The sequence below is a fragment of the Carcharodon carcharias genome, chromosome 18 (assembly GCF_017639515.1).
Source record: "Carcharodon carcharias isolate sCarCar2 chromosome 18, sCarCar2.pri, whole genome shotgun sequence".
In the NCBI taxonomy this organism is placed as follows: Eukaryota; Metazoa; Chordata; class Chondrichthyes; order Lamniformes; family Lamnidae; genus Carcharodon; species Carcharodon carcharias.
Window position 1 is genome coordinate 47,449,682 of NC_054484.1, and position 24,367 is coordinate 47,474,048.

The 24,367-nt window shown below is 42.5% G+C and overlaps 1 protein-coding gene across 1 annotated transcript in view; it reads right to left on the reverse strand.

Annotated features, from left to right (window-relative positions):
• Positions 1-893: 893 nt before the first annotated feature.
• The window catches only part of drd3 (dopamine receptor D3), a 48,729-nt gene continuing 25,255 nt past the window's right edge, over positions 894-24,367 (reverse strand). The window contains exons 2-6 of the mRNA XM_041210885.1: positions 17,788-17,897; positions 16,416-16,552; positions 9,591-9,793; positions 4,857-5,178; positions 894-1,090 (exon numbers count right to left, since the gene is read on the reverse strand). Coding sequence (XP_041066819.1) covers positions 894-1,090; positions 4,857-5,178; positions 9,591-9,793; positions 16,416-16,552; positions 17,788-17,897 — 969 coding nt within the window. The remainder of the gene's footprint in view (positions 1,091-4,856; positions 5,179-9,590; positions 9,794-16,415; positions 16,553-17,787; positions 17,898-24,367) is intronic.

Here is a 24,367-nt window from a genome sequence, read left to right on the forward strand (position 1 = left end):
CCCTTCTTTTGAAATTTGGGTATGGTTCCAGGGTTTGAACAGTATTGCTCCATTTGGCTGTTCTCCATCTATGAACCTACACACTAAGCATCCAGGTGCTGACTTTGTCCAACATTTCCCAGTACAGATTATGGTTTGCAGTCAGCAACATAGCCAATTTTCTGTCCTAATAATTACTCTCTCCTTGCCAAATGAACTTTTTGTTACAGCTCTTTTAATATAAGCATAGAAACTGAGTTGAAATAATCATAATTCTCTAAATGATGTTCTGTAGCAGAGTATGTAGATTCCCTCTATCTGCTTGTGTGTCTTACCTAACTCGCCTTTTTTGTCCTTTACAATACCTTGGATTTTTGCAGTATTCCTCCCTCACTCATTCTGAAGGATGGATTGTGTCAGAATGAACATTTCACCAGCTTGACCTTTGAAATGCTTAACTCCTAGTTTATCAATGACAAAATATCCCACATTCATTTCCTTACATTGAAAACCCATGTTTGTCATCACCTATACATCACTTCCTGATTTACCTCGTCTCTCTTTGTTCTGGTTGGGTCGCTGAACTCTGCCTTTTGATCCTTGGTTTCTCAACATCATAAAAACCATGAAAGGCAGCTCTGAAGATTGCATTGGGGAAATTTCACTATCCACTATTTCAATAAAAGAAGTTGATGAAAACATTAAAACTGCACCTCAATAGGAATTTAATGGAAAATATCCATTAACATAACAGCTTTGTACATATCTACAAAGTATTTTGAAAATTTTAATGGAACTATTCTCAGTGGATTGTGAGTATGGGCTTCCTTTATAACAACAATTTTACTTTGGTGGTTAGGAGTAAGGGAGAATAAGCATTCAGATCCCAAATAGTAACATCTTTTAGACTTCATTTAGCAAGCTAAAATCCTGAGGAACGCTCTCCTGAACTCACTGTTGAAGGTAGTGTATATGATGGGATTTACTGCACTGTTGACATATCCAAGCCAGGTAGTAGCACTGTAGAGTTCTGTTGACACATGGCATTGCTTGCAGTGGATCTTCAATATGTGTGTGATAAAAAATGGCAACCAGCACACCAGGAACATACCTGTGAGAGGGAAAGATAACACAGTAATATAATAAAACACCCTACAAAACCTTTCCCGAACATCTTTCTCAATTCAACATGGCCAGGTTCACAAAAAAAATCCTTTTACTTCATCTAAACAATACCTCCAAATGTGTCCCAGCTGCTCTGTAGGTCATATACATCTATAATGTATGATGCATTCCGTGCAATGCCTCGGTAACTAAAAAATGCCCCCTTGATGTGCTTTAACCATTAACCTCGAACACATTAACTTTTCCACTTGCCACTGTTATGGACTATCTGAGTGAGATTATTACTGTCCAATCTGGTGCTCAAATTGTAACATGACAGATATAAGTGGATGAGCTTTAACTCTCAGATTGGCTGGCTGCCCTCATCTAACAGTAGTTTACCTGGTCCATATAATGAGCCAGGCCACATTATCTGTCACCTGTGAGCTGAATGGGCAGGTATCCACAGCAGCTAGTTGGCTCTGGGCTGATGCAATACCTGTTGGCAGAAAGATAGTGGTATCGTGGAAGATCACAGTAAAAATGGCAGCTAGGAGGGAATGCCATCATTGCCCTGATTGCACAGCTGGGCTGAGTTAAAATTAGCCAAAAGATTATTACAGTGTTGATCCAACAACAGAATTATAATTAACACCTTCACTGCAGTGAGATTTTCACAGTTGTAATTTAGAAGAAACAATTAGAAAGAATTACCATTAGTATTGGGAGTTAAACCTGTCCAATTACTGTGGAGCAGCAAATGGAATGCTTATCTAAACAAAACAGTGCAGTCCAAGTTGGGGGGAAGTCATACTTGAAGTGCATGGAACTCTGGGCAGATCACACCTTCAATATTGTGTCTAGTTCCAAAGAAGACATTGAAAGACAAGAGGTCGTTCTGAGAATCGCACAAGCCTGATCCTTATCTGAGTTATGAAGAAAGAGTGAACAGTAAAGTTGGACTTTTCACTGCTGAGAGGAAGTAGTTGCATGACAACTATATAAAGGCAGTAAATGATAAAAAATTTTAGAATGCTACTTCAAACTAGAGTCAAATTAATCAAAAGTATGTTTTGAACTAATAGCTGGAAGTTATGAAAGAAGATTCATTCTGTTTTGCTCCAGTAACCGCATGTTTTTGCGTGGTAATAACGACTTCATTTCCAGATCTTCCAGAACGATCCTATTAAACGTTAAAAGTTTTACAGGAGAAACATAACTGATGCAATGTACTTGCCCCAATCATAGTGCTCATCTGGAGTTCGGATATCGCTGGGCCATAACTTCCTCAGAGTGGCAATCAGCTTTGAATTACTACTCTGTGCCCACTTACCTATGCCAAATTTCTTCTGTGCCTGTCTCGTCCGACCTTCCAACTCAGGCTGGGCGAGATCCAAGCAGCAGAGCTGTCTCCGAAGTCCAGCACCGTCGAACTGAAGGAGGACATGCCCCCTGTTTTTACGGCACTGGGAGGAGGTGGGGAGGGTCGGACATCAGGAGGAGGTTGAGAGGGCCGGACATTTGAGATGGTGGGGGTCTGGATGGTCGGACAATGGCGGGGGTTGGGGGCGTTGGACATTGGGAGGGGGTGGGGAGTGTGGGGGGGTGGTGGGGGGGTTAAGACATCGGGAGGGAGGTGGGGTGGGTCAAACATTTGGGGGTCTGGGGAGCTTGGAATTTCAGGGTTGTGGGTTGAACATGGAGGTGCTGCAGGATCAGTAGTGGTGGGGGCGGGGGTGGTAAGGGTTGGGACCGCGGTGGGTGTGGGGATGAGTTGAGCGAGGAGTCCCGTGTGGGTGGGGGGATTCCTATGGGGTGGGGGGTGGGGTGGGGGGGGGTGGTGGTTTGGCGGGTGGGGAATACCGTGGTGGGGTTCTGGTTGGTTAGGGGTGGGGGAGACACCCGGAGGGGGTTGGGGCAGCGGGGGAAGTCCCGTAGCGGGATAGGTCTGGGCCTTTACAATAGTTACCCAGAAGTTAGAAGAGGTTTTAATTCTCCTAACATTTCCTGGGTAACTATTGGTATTCCCCTGGTGGAACCATCCAAAGTTTGTAATTTAAACCGCATTTTCAGATGGTTCCTAGAGCAGCGCAATTGTCCGGGGGAAGAGTACACTTCTGGGCAATTGCCGTGCAAACCCTTACATGGGAACTTCCCAGAGGGATTCCCCAGTGTGCCTTTGGGGTACCCCCCAAATCCGATGCTGGAGGGCTCGGAGGTTACGGCCTGTTATCCCAGTACAGTACAGATCAAAAAGATGGAATGGACTTCTCCACAGAACAGTGCAGGCAAACACTCTCCAATTAATGAATAAAACAGTCCTGTAATATGGGGAACTGTTGGATCCTTTTGGAAGGACAGGCTAACATGGCCAGAATAACATTTTAAAAGATCTTGGGTTGTTTTTGGTTGCGTCGAGAATAATTAAAAGTCTCCTATGAGGGATTCCCTGATAGCAGCTTCAACGAGTGGCTTTAATGAACTCACATAATTGCTTAAGCAAAATGGAACTGAGCCCATTCTAATATATTCAAAATGTTTCTAAAATTAAAGTGTCATTTTCTCTTGATGTAGTTCACAAACAATTTTTAAAAATGAATAATCAAATACATACATACATAAATATATACATCTGTGCCTTTGAGCTACATTACTCCCACAATTAAATCTTTGTCATTCATTGTCATACATCAATAAATCTGACATGGACCCTTCCTGCCACTTTTTCTGTAGCTAAATTAAAAATAGAAAATCTGAAATATATAATCTTATTCCATTATGTGTAGATTTTATAACTATATGTAATATAAATAGAAATACTACTATCAATATGAGGTGGTCTCACATCTCTCATTTTAATGGACTCAGAAGTCAGATAACCAGCCCAACTTACAAGAACATTGACATTTTCCTTTTGAACTACACTCAACCAACTTCATATTGATATAATAGTGACAGTGTAACTACATCCTATTGCTCAGTCTCACTCAGGCTCTCTGTTCTCTGTCTTCGATCTCAAGTTTCAGTCTCAATTTTAATGGCTCTTTTGGTGAAGACAAGATGTAGCTGAACTGAACAAGTGAGAAGACCCCAGGTTTGATACGCAGTTTGTGCTGTGTTAGTTGATCTCCGCAGGGGTAGGAGTAGGGTGCTACAACTGGCTTCAGCATTTTCAAGCTTTGATTAATAAAAACACCTAAGATTTCTATTCTTGATTGTTATCCAGTGGACCCTGCAGGAAAATATATGGAATTCTGAAGAATTATTGTCTGAGTTGAAACATGAAGTGTGGTCACTTGGATGAAATGGAACATCCATGGAACCACACCATAGCTGTTGTCAATGCCTTCAGGAGTTAGATTGCCAACTCTGGCTGGACATATTCCTGGAAGTTTCATTACATGACTTCCTGTCTCCAATCACCCCATGAAACAGCCTTTTTATTTCCCTATCCTAATCTTTCAATAATTCATAAACACAAGTGTTCTAAAGAAATGTAAAACAAAAATTCTTTTAATACCCCTTAGATTTTTCTCCAGGGTTGTTTACAGCACTGACCAGGGGATTAATTGTTAATTCCTGGACACTCAATAATAATCATGGAGAGCTGGCAAACTCATTTAGGAGAGGAGGAAGGTGAGGCCTACTCTGGGCTTCAGTTCTAAGATCAGAATCAGAAGCTCTGGTCCTTCCAAAGGTTCTTCACATATGTCTTCACATACTTAAGATTTATTTAACATTCTAAGATGAGAAGCAAACATTTTGATACTTACCCAGAACAATGACCAACATCCGGGTTGCTTTCCTTTCTCTCATTTGCAGGTTTCTGCGTTTTAATACGGGTCTCAGGGAAGTTGTGGTTTTGCCGCTGGACAGCTTTTTCACTACAGAAGCATGCTTTGTTGTACAGATGCTCCTTCTCTCTGGTTCCTCAATACCATTGTCTGTCTTTGCAAATGTTGCATGGCTCATACTGCAGTAATTTGCTATTTCAACTGGTGCCAGCAGTTTGTTACTTGGAGAAAGTCCCTTCTGTTTGTTAAACGTCAAACAAGTGAACAAATGTAAGCTTCTGGGAAAATTTTCTATCTTTTCCTAATCATAAGAAAATGTTATCACTGTATGTCGTAAAAAAACGTACAGCAACAATAATTCAAAATGTTTGTCAGCAAAACAATCTGCTTTTGATGGAAACTGAAATAAACAGAAAAAAATGCTGAAAAAAATTAGCAGGCAATCTGTAGAAAGAAATGAGCAAATAATTTTTCAAGTGAAACATTTGACAAAAAAGACTTACATTTATATAGCACCTCTCATGACATCAGGATGTATTAAAGTGCTTAGCAGCTAATTAATTACTTCTTAAGTGACCATTGTGATGTAGGAAACAAGGCAGCCAATTTGTACATTGTAAGCTCCTATTAATCAGCAATGTATTAATGACCAGATAATCTGGTTTAAAGAAGTTGATTGAGGGATATATATTGGCCAGAACACCAGGGATAACTTCCCTTATCTTCATCAAAATAGTGTCATGAAATCACCTACATTGACTTCAGAGGGTAACTATGTTATTGTTATGACTCTTCAATATTTTGCACCTGATACATGAACTTGCTTGTTCTCTCCGCACACACCGCCTGACCCACTGAGTGTTTCAAGTCTTTTCTGTTTTCTGGTTCACAGTAATTTTAGTAGCTTTATTCAGTTCTCATTCCCATTGATGTATGTAGACCCAGTACAAATGCAACAGCAGCCCTGGCTTGACAGCACTTGCTCTCCGAACATTGTACAGTAAAAATAAAAGTGTCACACTGTGCTTAAGATGGGTGGTATTGACATGTTGCTGAGCCTTTAGGAAGAAACCCGTTTGAGAATGAACCTAGTGATCTAAAAAGTAAGCGAATTATAGAAAGATTGTAGAATCAAATACAATGACATTACTGTTTCTAATGGTGATTTTGTATCCTTGTCTGTGCTTAAGCACTGCAGCATGTCTAACAAGACCACTTCCAGAGCTGTCAATTCCCCTCTGAGAATTTGGACCAATATAACATTTTGTAACTTTGCATAAGGTGCAAAGAAAAAGATCAATTTGCATGAAATTTGTGATCTAGAAGTTGTATTATAAGGGTGCGTACAACGTTCTATAGCCTTTACAGAACAATTCAAATCTTTAGTTGTCGGTTTTCACATGAACTTTACAAAATTCTGATTTACAATGCTCCTGGTACTTTGGATTAACCATTGTTATGGAGCTAAAGTCACAACAGGCAATTTCCTGGAGATTTCCATTCAATAGAATGTCTTGTAAAGGCTTCTATTTGCATGGATTCTGTAAATCTTATTCTTTGTTGTAAACCCCACATGGGATCTTCTCAGATGTCTGCTGAAAATCCAAATGGATTATAGCCCTCCCTCCTCAGTGAACTCAGTTGCCCTTTATATATTTGTCAGATGCATTTTGTTGCCTCCAAATTTATACTGGTTCTCTCCTGCCCTTTCTCCCTGCCTGTCTCTCTTCCTCACAGTCCTTCCATTTTGGTGGTTGGCATTTTGTTCAATTCATAATTTTCTATCCCAAACTTACAACTGACCATTCAATTATATCATTTACATCATTTGCCTGTCTCTCTATTGTCATGTCAGTTTGACTCAGTTAGTAGCACTCTCATCTCTGAGCTAAAAGGTAATGGGTTTAAATTCTACTTTAGAACTTGAGCACAGAGACTAGGCTCATGCTCCCATGGTGTATTTAGCAGTGCTATACTGTTGGAGGTAATGTTCTTCAAAACAAATTTTCAGCAAAGGTCCCGTATACATCATCTGATGCATTTGGTAGACAATATGATCCAATGAAACAAGCTAAATAAGGTCTGTGAGTTTTCAAAGAACATCTGGGAGTATCATGGGAAACATTATTCCCTTATCCGACACCAAAAACTGATTAACTGGTCATTGCTGTTCAGGATGAATTTACAAGTCATTTCTGAAGTGTAGTAAATCATTATATCAATGGATGTGTTTTTTTTTCTGTATCAACTTTTTTAGACAGCAGCAATCTCAAAAGCTTTATTTTGTGCCTTGAATAATATGTCCACACTATCAATTTCCTGATCTTAACTAGCCTCATTACTTCACTCTTGTGCTAATTCAAGAACTCCTTCATTCAGCTACTTTCTTGTCCAGTTAATTTCTAGTGCGTCTACAGCATCCCCACACAAACGTCTTCCATTTTCATGATACATCAAAGTCCAGTTTATGCACTTCTAAAATGTGTTGACCAGTCATAAGGAAGTCATCACTCAATTATTATCACCAGCTTAATTTTACAGTCATATGGAAACTCAAACTTAAATATCTCTCTTGCAGTTGATATCCTTCATGCTATTTCCCTGTTAGCCTTCCAGTGTTATTAGATTACCCAAGTAAATAATTTTGAAGCTGTTTGATCTATTTACATATTGTTTATGTGTGATCACCATTCATTTTGACTTCTTCACATTCATTTTTGATCTGCCTTTTGAAATTTACCGTTTTAAGTAACCATTGTAATATTTCTGTGTATCTGTAGTCAGACACATAACATCAATTTGGATTGGTTAGCAATTATTTTGAACTCAATTTCCATTTCTGATCACTGTTCTCACATCCTCCCTCATCTTCAGAGGAACACAGAAGGCACTCTGCAGAATGCACTCCTAAATCTCCACTATCAATGTCGGGTTAAAACTTAGTCGTTTGACGGTATAGAACTTGAGTATTGCTGAAAAAATACATTTTGCTAAAGTTTTTTGTCTTACACTCATCAGGACAATCTCAAGAATACCAATGTTAGGGGAAGCAACAATTTTATACCCTGGAAGAGCAGGTATCTCAAAAATTTGAGCAAAGGTAAAACTAGCTGTTTCATGCTGCTTCTGTGCAGTAACAAAAGGAGTGATATTCGGCATCAACAGGATGCTCCTGTCAAGTCAAAAAGACGTTCTGCCTGTCACACAAATGAGTAATGTGGTATATGAATTTCAGTGCCAGTGTGATGCTAGGTTTGTAGGCCGTATGTCCCAAAGACTGGCAGATCATAACAAACAGCATGTCCCTTCCACTGTTCACAACGGGCAAGGTACAGGCTGTACTCAACTAGCCCGTGTTTGCAAAACTCAAAATACAGTGCCCAACATTAGATGTGATTCCGCGATTGGACAATATTTGTTAAACAATCCTCAATGTGCTAAAAGTTATGCTGACAACCAATATAAGGTTGTCAGTCGGACTCACAATGTGGCACAATCGTGTGTATTGGATATTAATACACAGGACCCTGGTCTTTGCAGACAGAAAGAACACATACACACGTTGCACCTGTTTCAGCTAAACAAAATAAGTGACAGTCATTTGCTGGTTCAAGCTGCCTGGTTAAATTTCAAACAATGATTGTCAGTTAGCTGCCAGTCATCATTAACTTGTGCATTCTCCATGGCAATAGCTCTACCAGTCAGAGTCCACTTGCCAACCAATCAGCATTCTCTTCTCATACAGCATAAAGTTGTTGCTTCCCCTGACATTGGTATTCTTGCAATTCCCTGATGAGTGCAAGATGAAAAGCTTCGGCAAATTGTCTCTGTGCAGCAAGACTATAATTTCCACCTTTTAGCCTCTTAGCTATAATAGGGATTTTCATTGCTGTAATGATTCCTGGGGCCTGATTGTCATCTAAATGGTTAAAAACTATTGATAGCCCTGCCAAAGTGGCAATGTACTAACAGCTATCAATTTTCCTGGGTTAGTACGTTTGCATAATTACCTACAGGTCCAAATGAAATTTGGGCAAGTGTGGGGAGCATACTATTGGTGGGAACTTAAATATATTTGTAAGTGAAATTTAAAAGGGTGGCAACAATTAAAGGGAATGTCACAATTGGTTGACAAACAATTTTAAAAGACTGCAGAAAAGTTTAAAAGGCAGCTGAACCCAATATCAGCCACTGTCAAGGATGAAGGAGGCAGGAGCATAAGAAGTGGCAGACAAACATTAAAGAAAAGGAACTTCTATGTGTAAGTGATTGTCCAAACCAGATGCCCCTGTTTGATGGCTGCTAATGTCGAGTGGTGTTGTTTAACACTTCATTGCAGCACTTCCATAAATTCGTCTTCAGCTGCCGACACGGAGGTGGAGGAGACTTGAGGCCACAGCTGTTTGGGGTGCTAACCCTATGTATATGGTAGCAATAAGATCCTTACAGTGGTAGTTACAGCTCTGCATTTCTGCTGATCCAGATCCTGTGAAGACAGTTACCCTTAGCCATTGGCAGGTAGTTGCAACAATACCCACACCCAGTTTGACACTCCTCGCTGTGCAGCTTCTTCAGCTGGGTTTGAGAAATAATTCCAGTGGGGATTTGTGCCGCTCCATAATCATTGAGAAAATGTCGAGTGCCCATGTTAAGCCTCAGATGATAAAGAATGCAAAGAACACAATCCACAATTTAGCTACAAGCACTTTTCACCTTAATTACCTGAGTCTGCATGATACTCTCTGTTGCCACAGAATCGCTGTTTTGTCTAGAGGTGATGCGTTTCCTTCTCTTTTTAAGTACAATGTAAATACGCACATAAACCATCAACGTAACAAAAAATGGCAAGTAGAAGGACACAATGGACGAATACACAACAAAATCTGGATTGGATATCGAACATAATCTGGGGTCATCTGCAAATTGAATAATGGTAGAAAATCAGAAGTTTTATTAATTCATTAAATGTTATTTTCTAATGTAGCACAAGCTTGTCTGTTAAAGTTACTGACATACAATTCAAGACAATATAATAATGGAAGTTATTACCCAAAACTGGACAGTTCTTATATTATTTCATATTCAAAGCCAGGCAAACTATTCTCTGTGTAGCTACTAATATTTTATGTGATGCAAATATTTGCCAAATTGACAATGAAAAGAGCTGCGATCTATGGCAACCAGTGATCTCTATTGTTCTTTATTGGCACAGAATCAAAGTGCTAATGTATGCTGTAACCACAGTAAATGCCAGCTGTTCAGCCAATAAAAATTCCTGTAGAGCTTAAAAATTGGCATAAACCCGTTGAGCTGAATGGCTTGTTTTTGCACTGTAAAATTCTATGTATCTATCAAAAAGTTGATCTGATCACCTTATAGATTGAGTAACACGTGTGTCACAGCCAAACAGTACGTGGAAGTGTTTGTTATTGCATGTTTCAAGCAGACATTTGCATCAATGAAATTTAGCAACACAATTCAATATAGAGAAATAACAATATCTGTGTTTATATCACATTTTATGTCAACATGTCTGAAGCCCTTTATACAATTAGTTCCTTTTGAAGAACCTTTGACTGGTGTCAAATAGAGCAGCCATTTTTCACCTGTTATGACTCAAAAATTGCCACGAGATAAATAACCAATTAACATGTCCTTTTAGTGATATTGGTCAAGGAATGGATATTGGTTCAGCCAACAGAAGGACTCCCCACTCTTCAAACAGTGCATCCAACTAAGGACAAAATTGTCCCAGATTTGTACTGAGTTCGGTAGTGGGTGGGTAAAACGACATTTGCCTACCTGCCGCAATGTTGGCTTTTCATGCCGTATCATCCCAAACCCGCAGCATTAATTAGGTGTCCCCGGGAAACATGATATTTTGATAGCGGGCGGGCTCTCATTTGCCCACCACGCCATCACCTCACCGCTTCATCATGCCGGGAGCCACATTTATAAAGTGCAGCTGCGTGCACACCTCTCAGTGCTTCCAGCCCAGGACTGCTGCACAGAAGACAGGATGGCTCTGAAAGGCAAAAAGACTGCAGCCCCCTGCTTCAGTGATGCATCCCTCCTGCACCTTTTGAATGCTGTGGAAGCCTGCCGTGATGTCCTCTACCCTTGCTCTGGCTGCAGGATGGGCAGCTGCATCACCAGTCTAGCATGGGAGATGGTGGCAGAGGTGGTCAGCACCAATGCCCTGAAAAAGAGAACAAACACCCAGCGCCACTACAGGATGAAAGGTCTCATCCATTCCGCCAGAGTAAGTCACTCTTCTCATCACTCTCAACTCACACGCTCACAAACCCATGACACATCATAGGGATCTCACACCTCAAGGGACAACATCACTAACTCTCACACACACTCTCACATCTCCATCAGGCTCATGTCTTCTCGACCTTGCGTCCTCATCCTGTCCATGCAGCAAACATTCCACGCGATGCCACGCGTCCTGCTCACACTCTCTCCACCTGTTTCCATGCAGAGGTCTGCTCACAACTGCAGGAAGAGATGCCAGACCAGGGGTGGAGTGGCCCAAATTTGGCCCCTCACTCACTTTGAGGAACATGCCATCACACTGACTGATGAGGACATGGACTGTGCCTACAGTGACGGTGAGGTCAGCACCAAACACCCTCGTGAGGATCCTGCACCATATCATCCCTCTCTCAATGTAAATGTGAATGCTCTCTCTCCTGCTTTTGACTCTGCTGCCATGCACTAATTATCTCTACTTTGGTTCACAGGGAGCTCTGCCAAGTGACTGACACCCTCAGCCAGCCAATCCCTTAGCTACATCCTGGTCCTCACCTCCAGCCAAGAGGACACCTCCTCCATTGAAGAGCTGGAAATAAGCAGCCTGGAAGACCCATCACAGTGCTTACCCACACCCTCCACCAGTGCAGAGACACACACCTCAGTGGGACCTACATCTAGAGCAGACTCGGGTTCACAATCTAGTGGTCACCACGTGAATGCATGTCCACAGCAGAAGGAGACAGGTTCAGCCGAGCTCCCGGGCAGTCAGAAGACTACTGGGGATCAGGTATTTGTGAAGTCCAATTCAGATGACGAACCTCTGGATTTGGCTTTCCAATTCATCCTGGAGAACCAGCAGTAGGTATGGGAACATCATGCAGAGCTGTTGGAAGTCCTCAATAGAGTAGCTTACGAGTCAGGGGACTGAATCCGCCTGCTCACTGATGAAGTAGTGCCCACATCTGCGTGTATGATGGTCTCCATGGGGAGGATGGCGGATGCCATGGAGACCCTGGTCCAGCAGAATGGAGAGATGAGTGCAGACCTGCACTCTATTGAGGGAGCCATGGGTTAGTTCCTGCTGTGGGAACGTGAGAGGGAAACAGGGCACCTCAGTGTCCCTCCAGGTGCTCCTTCCCCTCAAGGAGACAGGCCGCCCACACCACCAACCCCCCACCACACCCCCCCCACCCACCCCCCACCCCCCCACCCCAGGTACCCGCAGGGAGGAGGAGCAACAACTTGACACCCCTGGGTCACCCACCCAGTAATCTCAGAGGCTGTCCTCTCGCTCCAAGTCCCCTTTGCCTGTGAGCCCCTCAAGCTCTGTCACTGCAATGGGAGCAGCCGGCCCAAGAGTGAATCTGGAAAGAGACGTGTGCGTGTGGCAGGGCCTTTCGGAGCCTCTCCCATGCATGGGGATCCTTCAAGTTTCATACTCATCTCGATGTTCTGAGAATTTAAATGTTGCCTGCTGGGATTCACTGTCCAACTGAGCTGACCTGCATCTCCACCCACCTACTGATCACACACAAATGCAGCACCTGATCTCACCCACCACAACTCTCCTTTCACTTTCGATTTTGGCAGCGTGGTCTGGATTCACTTTCTCATAAACTACCCCATCTTTTCCCTCCTCCAGTGACCCATTTTCTTTCCCCCATCGTTGTTGCATCCCCCCCCCCCAACCCCAGCATCACCTTCCACCTCCCCTCCGTTACCTACCAGCCACAACCCTTTTCCTTTGGGGATGTCCAGGTGAATGTGCCGGTTCTGTTCCTTCCCAAATATCCCACCCCCCTCCACATTCACTTTCCTGACCTCCTCCTTCCCACCCCAGGATCCATGTCTGCCTCCGAGTTCCCACCAACCACCCTCACTGTCCCTTCTACCACTACCGTCAAACCCTCACCCTCCCATCCTACAGTCTCATTTTGCCATTGGTCATCCTCACCATTCCCTTGTTCCATGCCCACTCTCAGTTCGATCCCAGGAGGAAATTATAGACACACTAGACCGCTCCCTTGCACGTGCACCTGGACACCACCCCTCTGGATGTCTTCCCCTCTTAGAGCCTTCCCACCCCTGGACTCCTCCCATTTTGGTCTGCGCCCACCCCCCCGGCAGACTCACCCCTGCTTAGTCCTCCCCACTTCCTGACTCCTTCCCCCACCCTTACCTCATCCTCCAGCCTTACTTTCTCCCCTCTTGACTCCTTCCTCCCCATGGACTCCCTCCCCTCTCTGCACTCCTTCCCCCCCTCCAAACTCCTTCCCTTACACTTTCCACCACCCCCCCCCCCTTACACCTACCTCCCCAGTTGCCATCTTCTCCCGTTACCCATCCTCCTTCCATACTCTCTCCCCCATGACACCTTCATTCCCCCGCCCTCCCAACTTCACCCAATCTATTCCTCTCCCAGTTAATCCTCACCCTCTCTGGTACATCTTCCTCTCCCAAACACAGCTGGACTTTCCTCCCCAACCATTCGAACTTCATCCATTGTGAGCAGACCTTCAACGGTAACTTTCCAACTTCCATGAGCTACTTCTCAGCAGAGCCATGTCTATGAGAATTCACCCAGCATGCCATGGATGTTTCTCCAGTGTGTCGGGCTCCAGCATCTTCTGCTCCTCGATGCCTGCAAGGCCCCGGCGGTAAGTTCTGACTTCTGCATGTCACACTTGTCAAGATATGTTCTGCAGTGGCATGCAATCACACTGAAGCGGATGGACAATCCAGGGGAGGGGGATAATTCTGGCAGGCTGGCATTGCAATGTTATGCAGATATATTACAATGAGGCTCCTGACGTCCATGGGAAACACGGCCCGCCATTGATGGGCTGAGCAGATGATCACAATCTGGTTTCATGACATCACGAAGCCGGTTTTTGGCCTTCTTGCCATATTGTCCACTCACGCCGCCAAGCACACCCGATGCTAGAAGGCACGGACGATTCCGCCCTAAGAAACTGGAATACGCGAATGGGATCTCAACATAACCTTACCATATCCTCAAAAATGTTGTTCAATAAAACTTTTATTACTTATTTAATTTTTTTGATTGATTATTTTTCAAATTGTTGAGTAGTCATAAAACATGTTAAATTTCTAATGGTTCCTCCCATTGAATAGTTTTTAACCATGTAATTATATCACTGTAAAAATAACAGCACTTCTTATTCTCTTAAAGCGCATTTTTCAATTACCTTTACAAAAACATCTACGTTCTAGGTGGGTATATTCATGTAGAAACCATGAGAGAGTGGTCCTGGTTTGGCTCATTGCAGCCACTGCTATATATGCTAATGTAAAGTCACTTTCCTATCTATCATGGGAGCATATGTTTTCTGTCTCAGCTCTTCAATTAAGGTAGCCATGACTGCATTTCAGATATGCAGATATGGCTGAACAATTAACATTACTGGTAAAGGACTTACCTCCAGTGTCCTCAGATCTAGCACCCATCTGAAAATAAAGATTGTGAATGACCTGGTGCTACCAATGCACCTCTATTCAAACACCTCAATACACCTTGGTCTGGATATTTACTGGGACAGGATTTCCAAGCTGGCGGAGAAACAGTCCAGAAGAGATCATGGCCGAGGAGCGGGTGGATTTTCTGTCAGCTATGGTAGAGAATAGGAGGGGTGAAGGGTGGGCGCAATATAGTTTAGAGGATCAGGGTGTCATCGTGGAGAACTGAAGAGAGATTGGAGGCAGAGATGAGGATCGGTGATCATGTAGGAAGTCAGTGATCACAGCGAGGGGGGTCCAATTGATTGGAGTGGAAAACTGGTAGACTTGGTGAGCTGGGGGAAAGTACTGCTGCCCCTCTTAGCCACAAGCTGTGCTGGAAAGACTCTTCCACACAGCAGTCCTCGCATACCTTTAGCTTCTAGGTTTCCCAGGGCCCAGAAAGTCAGTCGCTTACAGTTAAAGTAGGAACACAAAATAAGCTCTGAGGCACACCAACTCATCAAACTATTTAAAGGAGCTACACACCTCCTTGATATGGGTTGGTTGACCGCAGCCCCAACACCACCATCCCTTCCCCCTCCCCACCCATCTCTGTTAAACTAGTAATGAGTGGGTTCAAGATGGGTTGGGTTGGATTTGAGATTTTTAACATTTGCACATCCTACCTAACCCCAAACTACCAAGATTTAAAGGACTGAATTATGGAAAAAACAGTGTCCCAACAGCCTTTGACCCGGGGTATGGGACAGTGGCCTCAAATACAGGACAATCCCATAAAATAAGGGACCCTGCCCCAAACCCACCATTCTTGGAAGTTAGAATTTCCCCATTTATTTTTGTCTTTGTGACTATATCATTGTTAGTCTGTCTGAAACTTTAAGTCAGTTAAGTATTTTAGGAATTGAAATACACAGCCCCCGTGCTGTTTCCCCTGGATGTTGTTTATTCCTCCTTTGTTTCCTAATTTAACTGTTGCTGTTCCTCCTCTGTTTTAATGGACCCAGTTGGAAGCCATCTTTGTTGTCTTTCTATCAGGAAGCTCACCTCAATGGCTGCTGCTACCTCCATTACTATTCCTCCTGCCGCTCCTGCCTCCCCCACCCCCCCTCCCCCAACCTCACCCCATCACCCAGACCTTATAACTCTTTTGTTAAATTTTAAAAAAGCACAATTAATTTTCTATTAAAGAAAATCCTACAGAGGACTTGTCCTGCATTCCTGTAAACATTAGATCTATTTACCTCTCTTAGCCTGATCTATCTTTTGCAGAGAGAACAGAAGGTTCAAAAATTTGTTTTTGCGTCATGGCAACTTTTACTTTTCCCATTAATCGACAGAAGTTTTGCACCGTATTAAGCTGAAAGAAAACAAACCCTAGAAATCAATGCTCCTATGAAATTCCTTTGTCTGGCATATAATACAGTATTGAGAGTGCTTGTTTAAAATTCCACTGAAGTAGCAGGTAAAGGAATGTGAATTAAGCATTCATCAGTTACCATCAACAACATTCATTTCCAGACTTAGGTGTTTGATTAAATAAAGAGGCATGAGATTGTCTTTCGCTTCAGTGCTATGCGCAACCTTGCACCTCATGTTTACAACCTAATCACTCTTCAAGTGGACATTTCATTGTGGTTATGAGCCAGATCTCACTCGATATCATCTGGTGGCTTGTTTCATGTTTGAGTTTGGACCAGTGTTGATTAAATTACTCTGGATGTCTGAACTGAGGCCACTTTAATCATTGTTACGGTTTTTCAAATATGAGAAGATTATTTCCTGAAAAATCTTTAGTACCTGTTGTATTGAAACCAAACAGGAGAGGACAAGACACTGCAAACGACAATATCCACACAATAGTGATCATTATAGTCACCCGTCTCCTGGAGCTGTAATTTGTGTTATATTGGATTGGCATCACCACAGCAGTATACCTTAAACCAAGAGAAAATAAGATTTTACCACCAGATTATAAAAACAATTGCTATGCAGACAAAGAAATACAAACCTTCAGTAAAAGCACACCAAATGGCCTCCTTGGTGTGGTAATCGCCTTGGGGATAACTCACATAAGCTCTTAATGCTATCGATCTATTGGTGATATAATAATTACTTTAGGAGATTTGGGCCAGGGGAGTTGTGCAGAAGATAGCCACATCACTTAACTCAATTTAAATTTGGCCCAGGGGACATCTGGCTCACTTTAAAGGAAACTGGTGTTTACTTTTTTGGAGGAGAATGCATGTACATTTTTTTTTTGATTTGAGGCTGTAGTCCTGAAGATGCATTTTAATCTGTTTACTGTCCCAAAACAGCAGATAAATCAGAAGTGTATCCAGGCAATAGAATCCTATGCTGCTGGCGAAGTGTTCCCATCATATCTGTGAGGAACCAAACCTTTTTCTTTCGTGTGTTTGGTGACTCTTTTCCAATTTCCTGACTTTATTCTCTTGAATTAAAATTCTTTACCAAACCCCAAGGTATCACTGCAGATTGTATCTACTGTACTGTTTACATCCTCCAAAATTCTAATAGATTTGTCAAACATTATTTCTCTTTTGTAAAACCACGTTGACTCTGATCATTCTATGATATTCTAAATGCATTGATTACACTTCTTATTTCAGCATTTTCCCGATGACTGATGTCAGACTAACTGACCAGTAGTTCCCTGTTTTCAATCTCCCTCCTTTCTTGAATAGAGGTATCATATATGCTAAACTGCAATCTGCTGGGACTGCTCCAGAATCCATGAAAGTTTGGAAAAAGATATGCATTCAATATCCCTGCAGCTACCTCTTATAAAACATTATGATGTAAGCCATCAGGTCCTGGAGACTTTGTCAATTTTTATTTCCTTAAGTTTCTCTAATACGTTTTCTCTGTTGATATTAATAACCTTAACTTCCTCACTCTTATTAGCCCCTTGGTCTCCTCTATTTCTGGCACCTGCATGTAATTTATGTCTTCTACTGTGGATGCAGATACTTTACCATGAAGATTGGCACTTTACACCAGAACAGAGGAAAATGCTAAAGTTGAAGCTATTCAATAAATCAATGACTGCGATAGAGTCATCACATGGATTATTATTGTTAACGTTGGAAAATGTCCTTAGTACTAGTCCTGACCTTTAAAACACTTTAAAATATATTAGGAACAGACTTACCTATCAATACTGATAGCACAAAGGTTTAAAATACTTGCTGTGCACATCATGACATCCAGCATCACAAAAATGTTGCAGCTTGTTCGACTGAACCTCCAATCCCCAACCACCTGTGGGAGACAAGGTTCATTTGTAATTTCTCAACAAAGGTTTTGGTAAGATATTGAAAGAAGCATCTAAAGAGAAATGGATGGATACTGAAAGTGAATCAAATAGTACAAGACAAAAACAAAAATACCTGGAAAAACTCAGCAGGTCTGGCAGCATCTGCGAGAGGAACACAGTTAACATTTCGAGTCCGAATGACCCTTCAACAGAACTAAGTAAAAATAGAAAAGAGGTGAAATATAAGCTGGTTTAAGAGGGGTGGGACAAGTAGAGCTGGATAAAGGGCCAGTGATAGGTGGAGATAACCAAAAGATGTCACAGACAAAAGGACAAAGAGGTGTTGAAGGTGGTGATATTATCTAAGGAATGTGCTAATTAAGGGTAGAAAGCAGGACAAGCAAGGTACAGATAGCCCTAGTGGGGGTGGGGTGGGGTGAAGGAATCTCACATCTGTTCTGATGATGCCACTTTCAAAAACAGTTCCTCTGACATGTCTTCCTTCTTCCTTAACCGTGGTTTTCCACCCACAGTGGTTGACAGGGCCCTCAACCGTGTCCAGCCCATCTCCCGCGCATCCACCCTCACACCTTCCTCTCCTCCCAGAAACATGATAGGGTCCCCCTTGTCCTCACTTATCACCCCATCAGCCTCTGCATTCAAAGGATCATTCTCCGCCATTTCCGCCAACTCCAGCATGATGCCACCACCAAACACATCTTCCCTTCAGCCCCCCTGGCAGCATTCTGCAGGGATCGTTCCCTCCGGGACACCCTGGTCCACTCCTCCATCACCCCCTACACCTCAACCCCCTCCCACGGCACCTTCCCATGCAACCTCAGAAGGTGTAACACCTGCCCCTTCACTTCCCCTCTCCTCACCATCCAAGGGCCCAAACACTCCTTTCAAGTGAAGCAGCATTTCACTTGCACTTCCTTCAATTTAGTCTACTGCATTCGTTGCTCCCAGTACGGTTTCCTCTACATTGGAGAGACCAAATGCAGACTGGGTGACCGCTTTGCAGAACATCTTTGGTCTGTCCGCAAGCATTACCCAGAGCTCTCTGTCGCTTGCCATTTCAACACTCCATCCTGCTCTCATGCCCACATGTCCGTCCTTGGCCTGCTGCAATGTTCCAGTGGAGCTCAATGCAAACTGGAGGAACAGCACCTCATCTTCCGACTAGGCACTTTATAGCCTTCAGGTCTGAATATTGAGTTCAACAATTTTAGATCATGAACTCTCTCCTCCATCTCCACCACCTTTCCGATTCCCCCCCTTTTTTTCCAATAATTTATATAGATTTTTCTTTTCCCACCTATTTCCATTATTTTTAAATGTATTTCCATCCATTGTTTTATCTCTACCTTTTAGCCTTTTTCGATCCCTTCACCCCACTCCACCCCCTCTAGGGCTATCTGTACCTTGCTTGTCCTGCTTTCTACCCTTAATTAGTACATTCCTTAGATAATATCACCACCTTCAACACCTCTTTGTCCTTTTGTCTGTGACATCTTTTGGTTATCTCCACCTATCACTGGCCCTCTATCCAGCTCTACTTGTCCCACCCCCCCTTAAACCAGCTTATATTTCACCTCTTTTCTATTTTTACTTAGTTCTGTTGAAGGGTCATTTGGACTCGAAACGTTAACTGTGTTCCTCTCGCAGATGCTGCCAGACCTGCTGAGTTTTTCCAGGTATTTTTGTTTTTGTTTTGGATTTTCAGCATCCGCAGTTTTTTGCTTTTATCAAATAGTACAACAACGTGGCAGACTTATATGTTTCTGGTACTGACTTTCCTACATGCTGTTGATAATATATGAATGATATGTAAAAGCAAAAGGCAGCCGTACAATTGAAGGACATCGATATAGTCCCCCTCTTCTCCTCTGTGCATAGCAGTATGAGGCAACCCATTTCCCCATTGTTTTTACATGTAGCAAATTGTCCCCTCGATTTTTTCTACAACAAAGTCCATTTTTATGTGGACACCTTAAGAGTCTGACTCACAATTTTCTACCAGAACTGGCTAGCTGCGATAAAGGTTAGCCACTCTACTCCCATTGGACTACTGGATGTCAGCCTGGTATTCAGAGGCCAGAAGTCTTTTCTCCACTTACCAGGATTCCCTATAGTGATACTTGACCCTTAATCTGCTGACTCAGAGGCAAGAATGTTACCACAGAGCCGAGCCTCATTGCATTGATATAGTTGTGATATGAAAAAATATGGGTTCAAGTTGATTCATGACCTACTGCAGAATTTGAAGTCCAGATTCCAAGTTGAAATTTTAGTTTAGGGCTGAGGAAATACTGCAGAGTCAGAGAGTCAGAAGTGTTTTCTTTTGGATGAGAGATTAAACTCACGACCTTCTGCTTGTTCATCGACTCCCTAAACTTTTCTGCCTCTCTATCTCTCTTTCCTGCTTAAAGACATGCTTTAAAACCTACCTCAAGCTTTTGGTTATCTGCCCTCAGTGCTTCTTTCAAGTGGTGTTCAACATGGAGGAGCACTAATTCATCAGCTGAAGGAGAGCAGTAGGTGATAATCAGCAGGAGGTTTCCTTGCCCATTATTGACCTGCGTGCCATGAGATTTCATGTGGCCCAGTGTCAGTATTGAGGGCTCCCAGGGCCATACCCTCCCAATTGTATTTCACTGTGCCACCACCTCTGATGCCAGTGGGACAGGACATAGCAAGGGATGGTAATGGTGGAGTTTGGGACATTGACTGAAAGATATGATTTTGTGAGTAAGAGTATGTTAGGCCTTGCTTGACTGCTCGCCACATCTTGGTATAGGTTCCCAGATGTTATAAAGGTGGACTTTGCATGCAAGGTCAGCTGGGCTCGGTGTGCCTTTGTCATGTCTGAATCCAAAGCCTAGGTTAAAAGGATAATTTACAGAAGATGCCTGGAATAACTACTTGACACAAGAGTGATCAATCATGGAATGACCTTTGGATAGGATGGTGAAGGTGAAAACATTAGACTAATTTAAGATACCATTATTGGGTATGGGGACACTGTAAATATATTTCTTTGGATGGATGGGCCTCCCATATAATTCCTGTAATCTGGCAATTCTTGAGACTGCGTGGCACCAGTTACTAAATAATACAACAATTGATGACAGTGATAGATTGTATAAGAAATGTTGTTATAGAAGTTGTGTCTTGGCTGAGTTATATTTGGTGAAATTGTTAATTTGACCGTTAAATCCTTTAGCAAAAACAACTCAAATACCCAAAAGAGATTACAAGGCGTGGTTGTTAAATTACACTGCAACACAGAGACATATTAATTAACCTTAAGTTTACAGTACTTCATTCACAGAATCACAAAAACACAGAATTTTAATGGCACAGTAGGAGGCCATTCGGCCCATCATGTCTGCACCGGCTCTTCAAATGAGCATTATGACCTAGTGCCATTGCCCTGCCTTTTCCCCGTACTCCTGCATATTGTTTTTATTCAAATAATCATCCAATGCTCTCTTGAATGCCTCAATTGAACCTGAGTCCACCACACTTCCAGGCAGTGCATTCCAGACCTGAACCACTTGTTGTGTGAAAAAGTTTTTTCTCATGTCACATTTGCTTCTTTTGCAAAACACTTTAAATCTGTGGCCTCTCGTTCTTGATCCTTTTAAGAGTGGGAACAGCGTCTCCCTATCTAATCTGTCCAACTCCATCATGATTTTCAACATCTCTATCAAATCTTTCTCTTAGCCTTCTTCTCTCCGAAGAGAACAGTCCCAAACTCTCCAATCTATCTTCATAACTGAAGTTTCTCATCCCTGGAATCATTCTCATAAACCTCTTCTGCACTCTGTCCAATGTCCTTCCTATAATATGGTGCCCAGAACTGTACACAATACTCCAGCTGAGGTCTAATGAGTGTCGTATAGATTCAGCATAATATCTTTGCTCTTGCACCCTGTGCCCCTATTAATAAAGTTCAGGATATTATATGCTTTATTGATTGCTCTATCCACCTATCGTGCTACCTTCAATGATCTATGTATATGTACACCCAGGTCTTTCTGCTCTTGCACCCCTTCCAAAATTTCACCCCTTATTTTATATTGTCTGTTCATGTCCTTCCTACCAAAATGCATCACCTTACACTTCTCCACATTGAACTTCATTTGCCACCTATCTGCCCACTCTGCCAACTTGTCTATATCCTTTTGAAGTTCTACACTGTCCACTTCACAGTTTACAACACTCCCAAGCTTTGTATCATCTGCAAACTTTGAAATTGTCCCCTGCACACCAAGGTCTAGACCATTAATATATATCAGAAAAAGCAAGGGTCTCAATACTGACCCTTGGGGAACTCCACTGCAAACCTTCCTCTAGCCCGAAAAATATCCATTGACCATTATTCTCTGCCTCTTATGTTTCAGCCAATTTTGTATCCAAGTTGCTACTGTCCTTTTTATTTCATGGGCAATAACTTTTGTCACAAGTCTGTTGTGTGGCACTGTATCAAATGCCTTTTGAAAGTCTATGTACACCACATCAACAGCATTGCCCTCATCGACCTTTTCCTTTACCTCTTCAAAAAACTCCAGCAAGTTAGTTAAACACGATTTCCCCTTTAGAAATCCATGCTGGCTCTTCCTTATCAACCCATATTTTTCCACGTGACTACTATTTCTCTCCTGTATAATTGTTTCTAGAATCCTGCCCACTACTGAAGTTAAATTGACTGGTCTGTAATTGCTGGGCTTATCCTTACAACATTTTTAAACAAGGGCGTAATGTTTGCAATTCTCCAGTCCTCTGGTACCTCCCATGAGTCTACAGAAGACTGAAAGATTATGGCTGATGCACCTGCAATTCCTACTCTCACTTCCTTCAATATCCTTGAATGTATCTTGTCCGGTCCTGGTGCCTTGTCAACTTTAAGTACCGACAGTCTATTCAACACTTCCTCCTTATCAATTTTGAACCCTTCTAGTGACAAAATTTCCTCGTCTGTCACCATGGCCTGGGTAGCATCTGCCTCCTTGGTAATGATGGATGCAAAGTATTCATACCTCAGCCATGGGCCCTTTCTCCATGTGTAAACTCCCTTTTAGGTCCCTTATCAATCCTACTCCTCCTATTACCACCCTTTAACTATTTATATGCCTACAGAAGACTTTGGGATTCCCCTTTATGTTGGCTGCCAGTCTTTTCTCATAATCCCTCTTCGCTTCACTAATATGCTTTTTCACCTCCCCCCTGAACCTTCTGTATTCCTCTTGGTTCTCTATTGTATTTTCTACCTGACACCTGTCAAAAGCACACTTTTTCTTTCTATCTTAATTTCTATCTCCTTTTTCATCCAGGGAGCTTTGGATTTGTTTGCCCTAGCTTTCCCATTTGATGGACTATACCTTGACTGTGCCCAAACCAATTCTTTTTTGAAGGTTGCCCATTGTTCAGCTACAGTTTTTCCCGCCAATCTTTTGTTCTAGTCCACCTGGCCCAGCTCCGCTCTTGCCCCATCAAAGTCGGTTCTTGTCCACTTAATTATTTTTACTCTGGATTGCCTATCATCCTTTTCTATCATCATCCTAAAACATACAATACAATGATCACTGTCTCCTAAATGTTCCCCCACTGACACTTGATCTACTTGGCCCACTCATTTCCAAGAACCAGGTTCAACTGTGCTTCTTGTTGGATTGGACACATACCGCTGTAGAAAATTTTTCTGAACACAATCTAGGAATTTTTGCTTTCTCGACCCTTTACACTACCGCTGTCACAGTCTACATTCGGGTAATTAAAGTCCCCCATTATAACTACTCTTTAATGCTTGTATCTCTATGTAATTTCCCTGCAGATTTGTTCTTCTACATCCTTCTTACTAGTTGGCGGCCTATAGACTACACCAAGCAATGTAATTGCAGCCTTTTTGTTCCTTAGTTCAAGCCAAACTGATTCTGTCCTTGAACCCTTTGGAACGTCCTCTTTCTCCAGCACTGCAATGCTCTCCTTAACCAACACCACCACCCCTCCTCCTTTCCTTCCTTTCCTACCTTTCTGAACACCTTGTACTCAATTTTGCCCTTCCTTGAACCAGCTCTCTGTTATTGCCACCACATCATATTCCCACATGGCAATCTGTGTCAGTAACTCCCCAACCTTATTTACCATACTCCGTGCTTTCACATACATGCATAGTAACCCTGATTTAGATTTTGTTACTTTCTCCCTCACTCTGACTTAATCTATTAATTTACTATTCTCTATATTAGTGCTATCTGTCCTTCCCAGTATTTTGTGCACCCTGGTATTCCTCTCTAATATTTTCTCTTAGTTTCCACACCCCTGCTGAGTTAGTTTGAAGCCCTCCCAACAGCACCAGCAAAATGCCCTGCAAGGAACTCGGTCCTAGCTCTGTTCAGGTGCAACCTGTCCGGCTTGTACAGGTGCCAACTCCCCCAGAGCCAGTCCCAGCGTCCCCGGAATCTAAAGT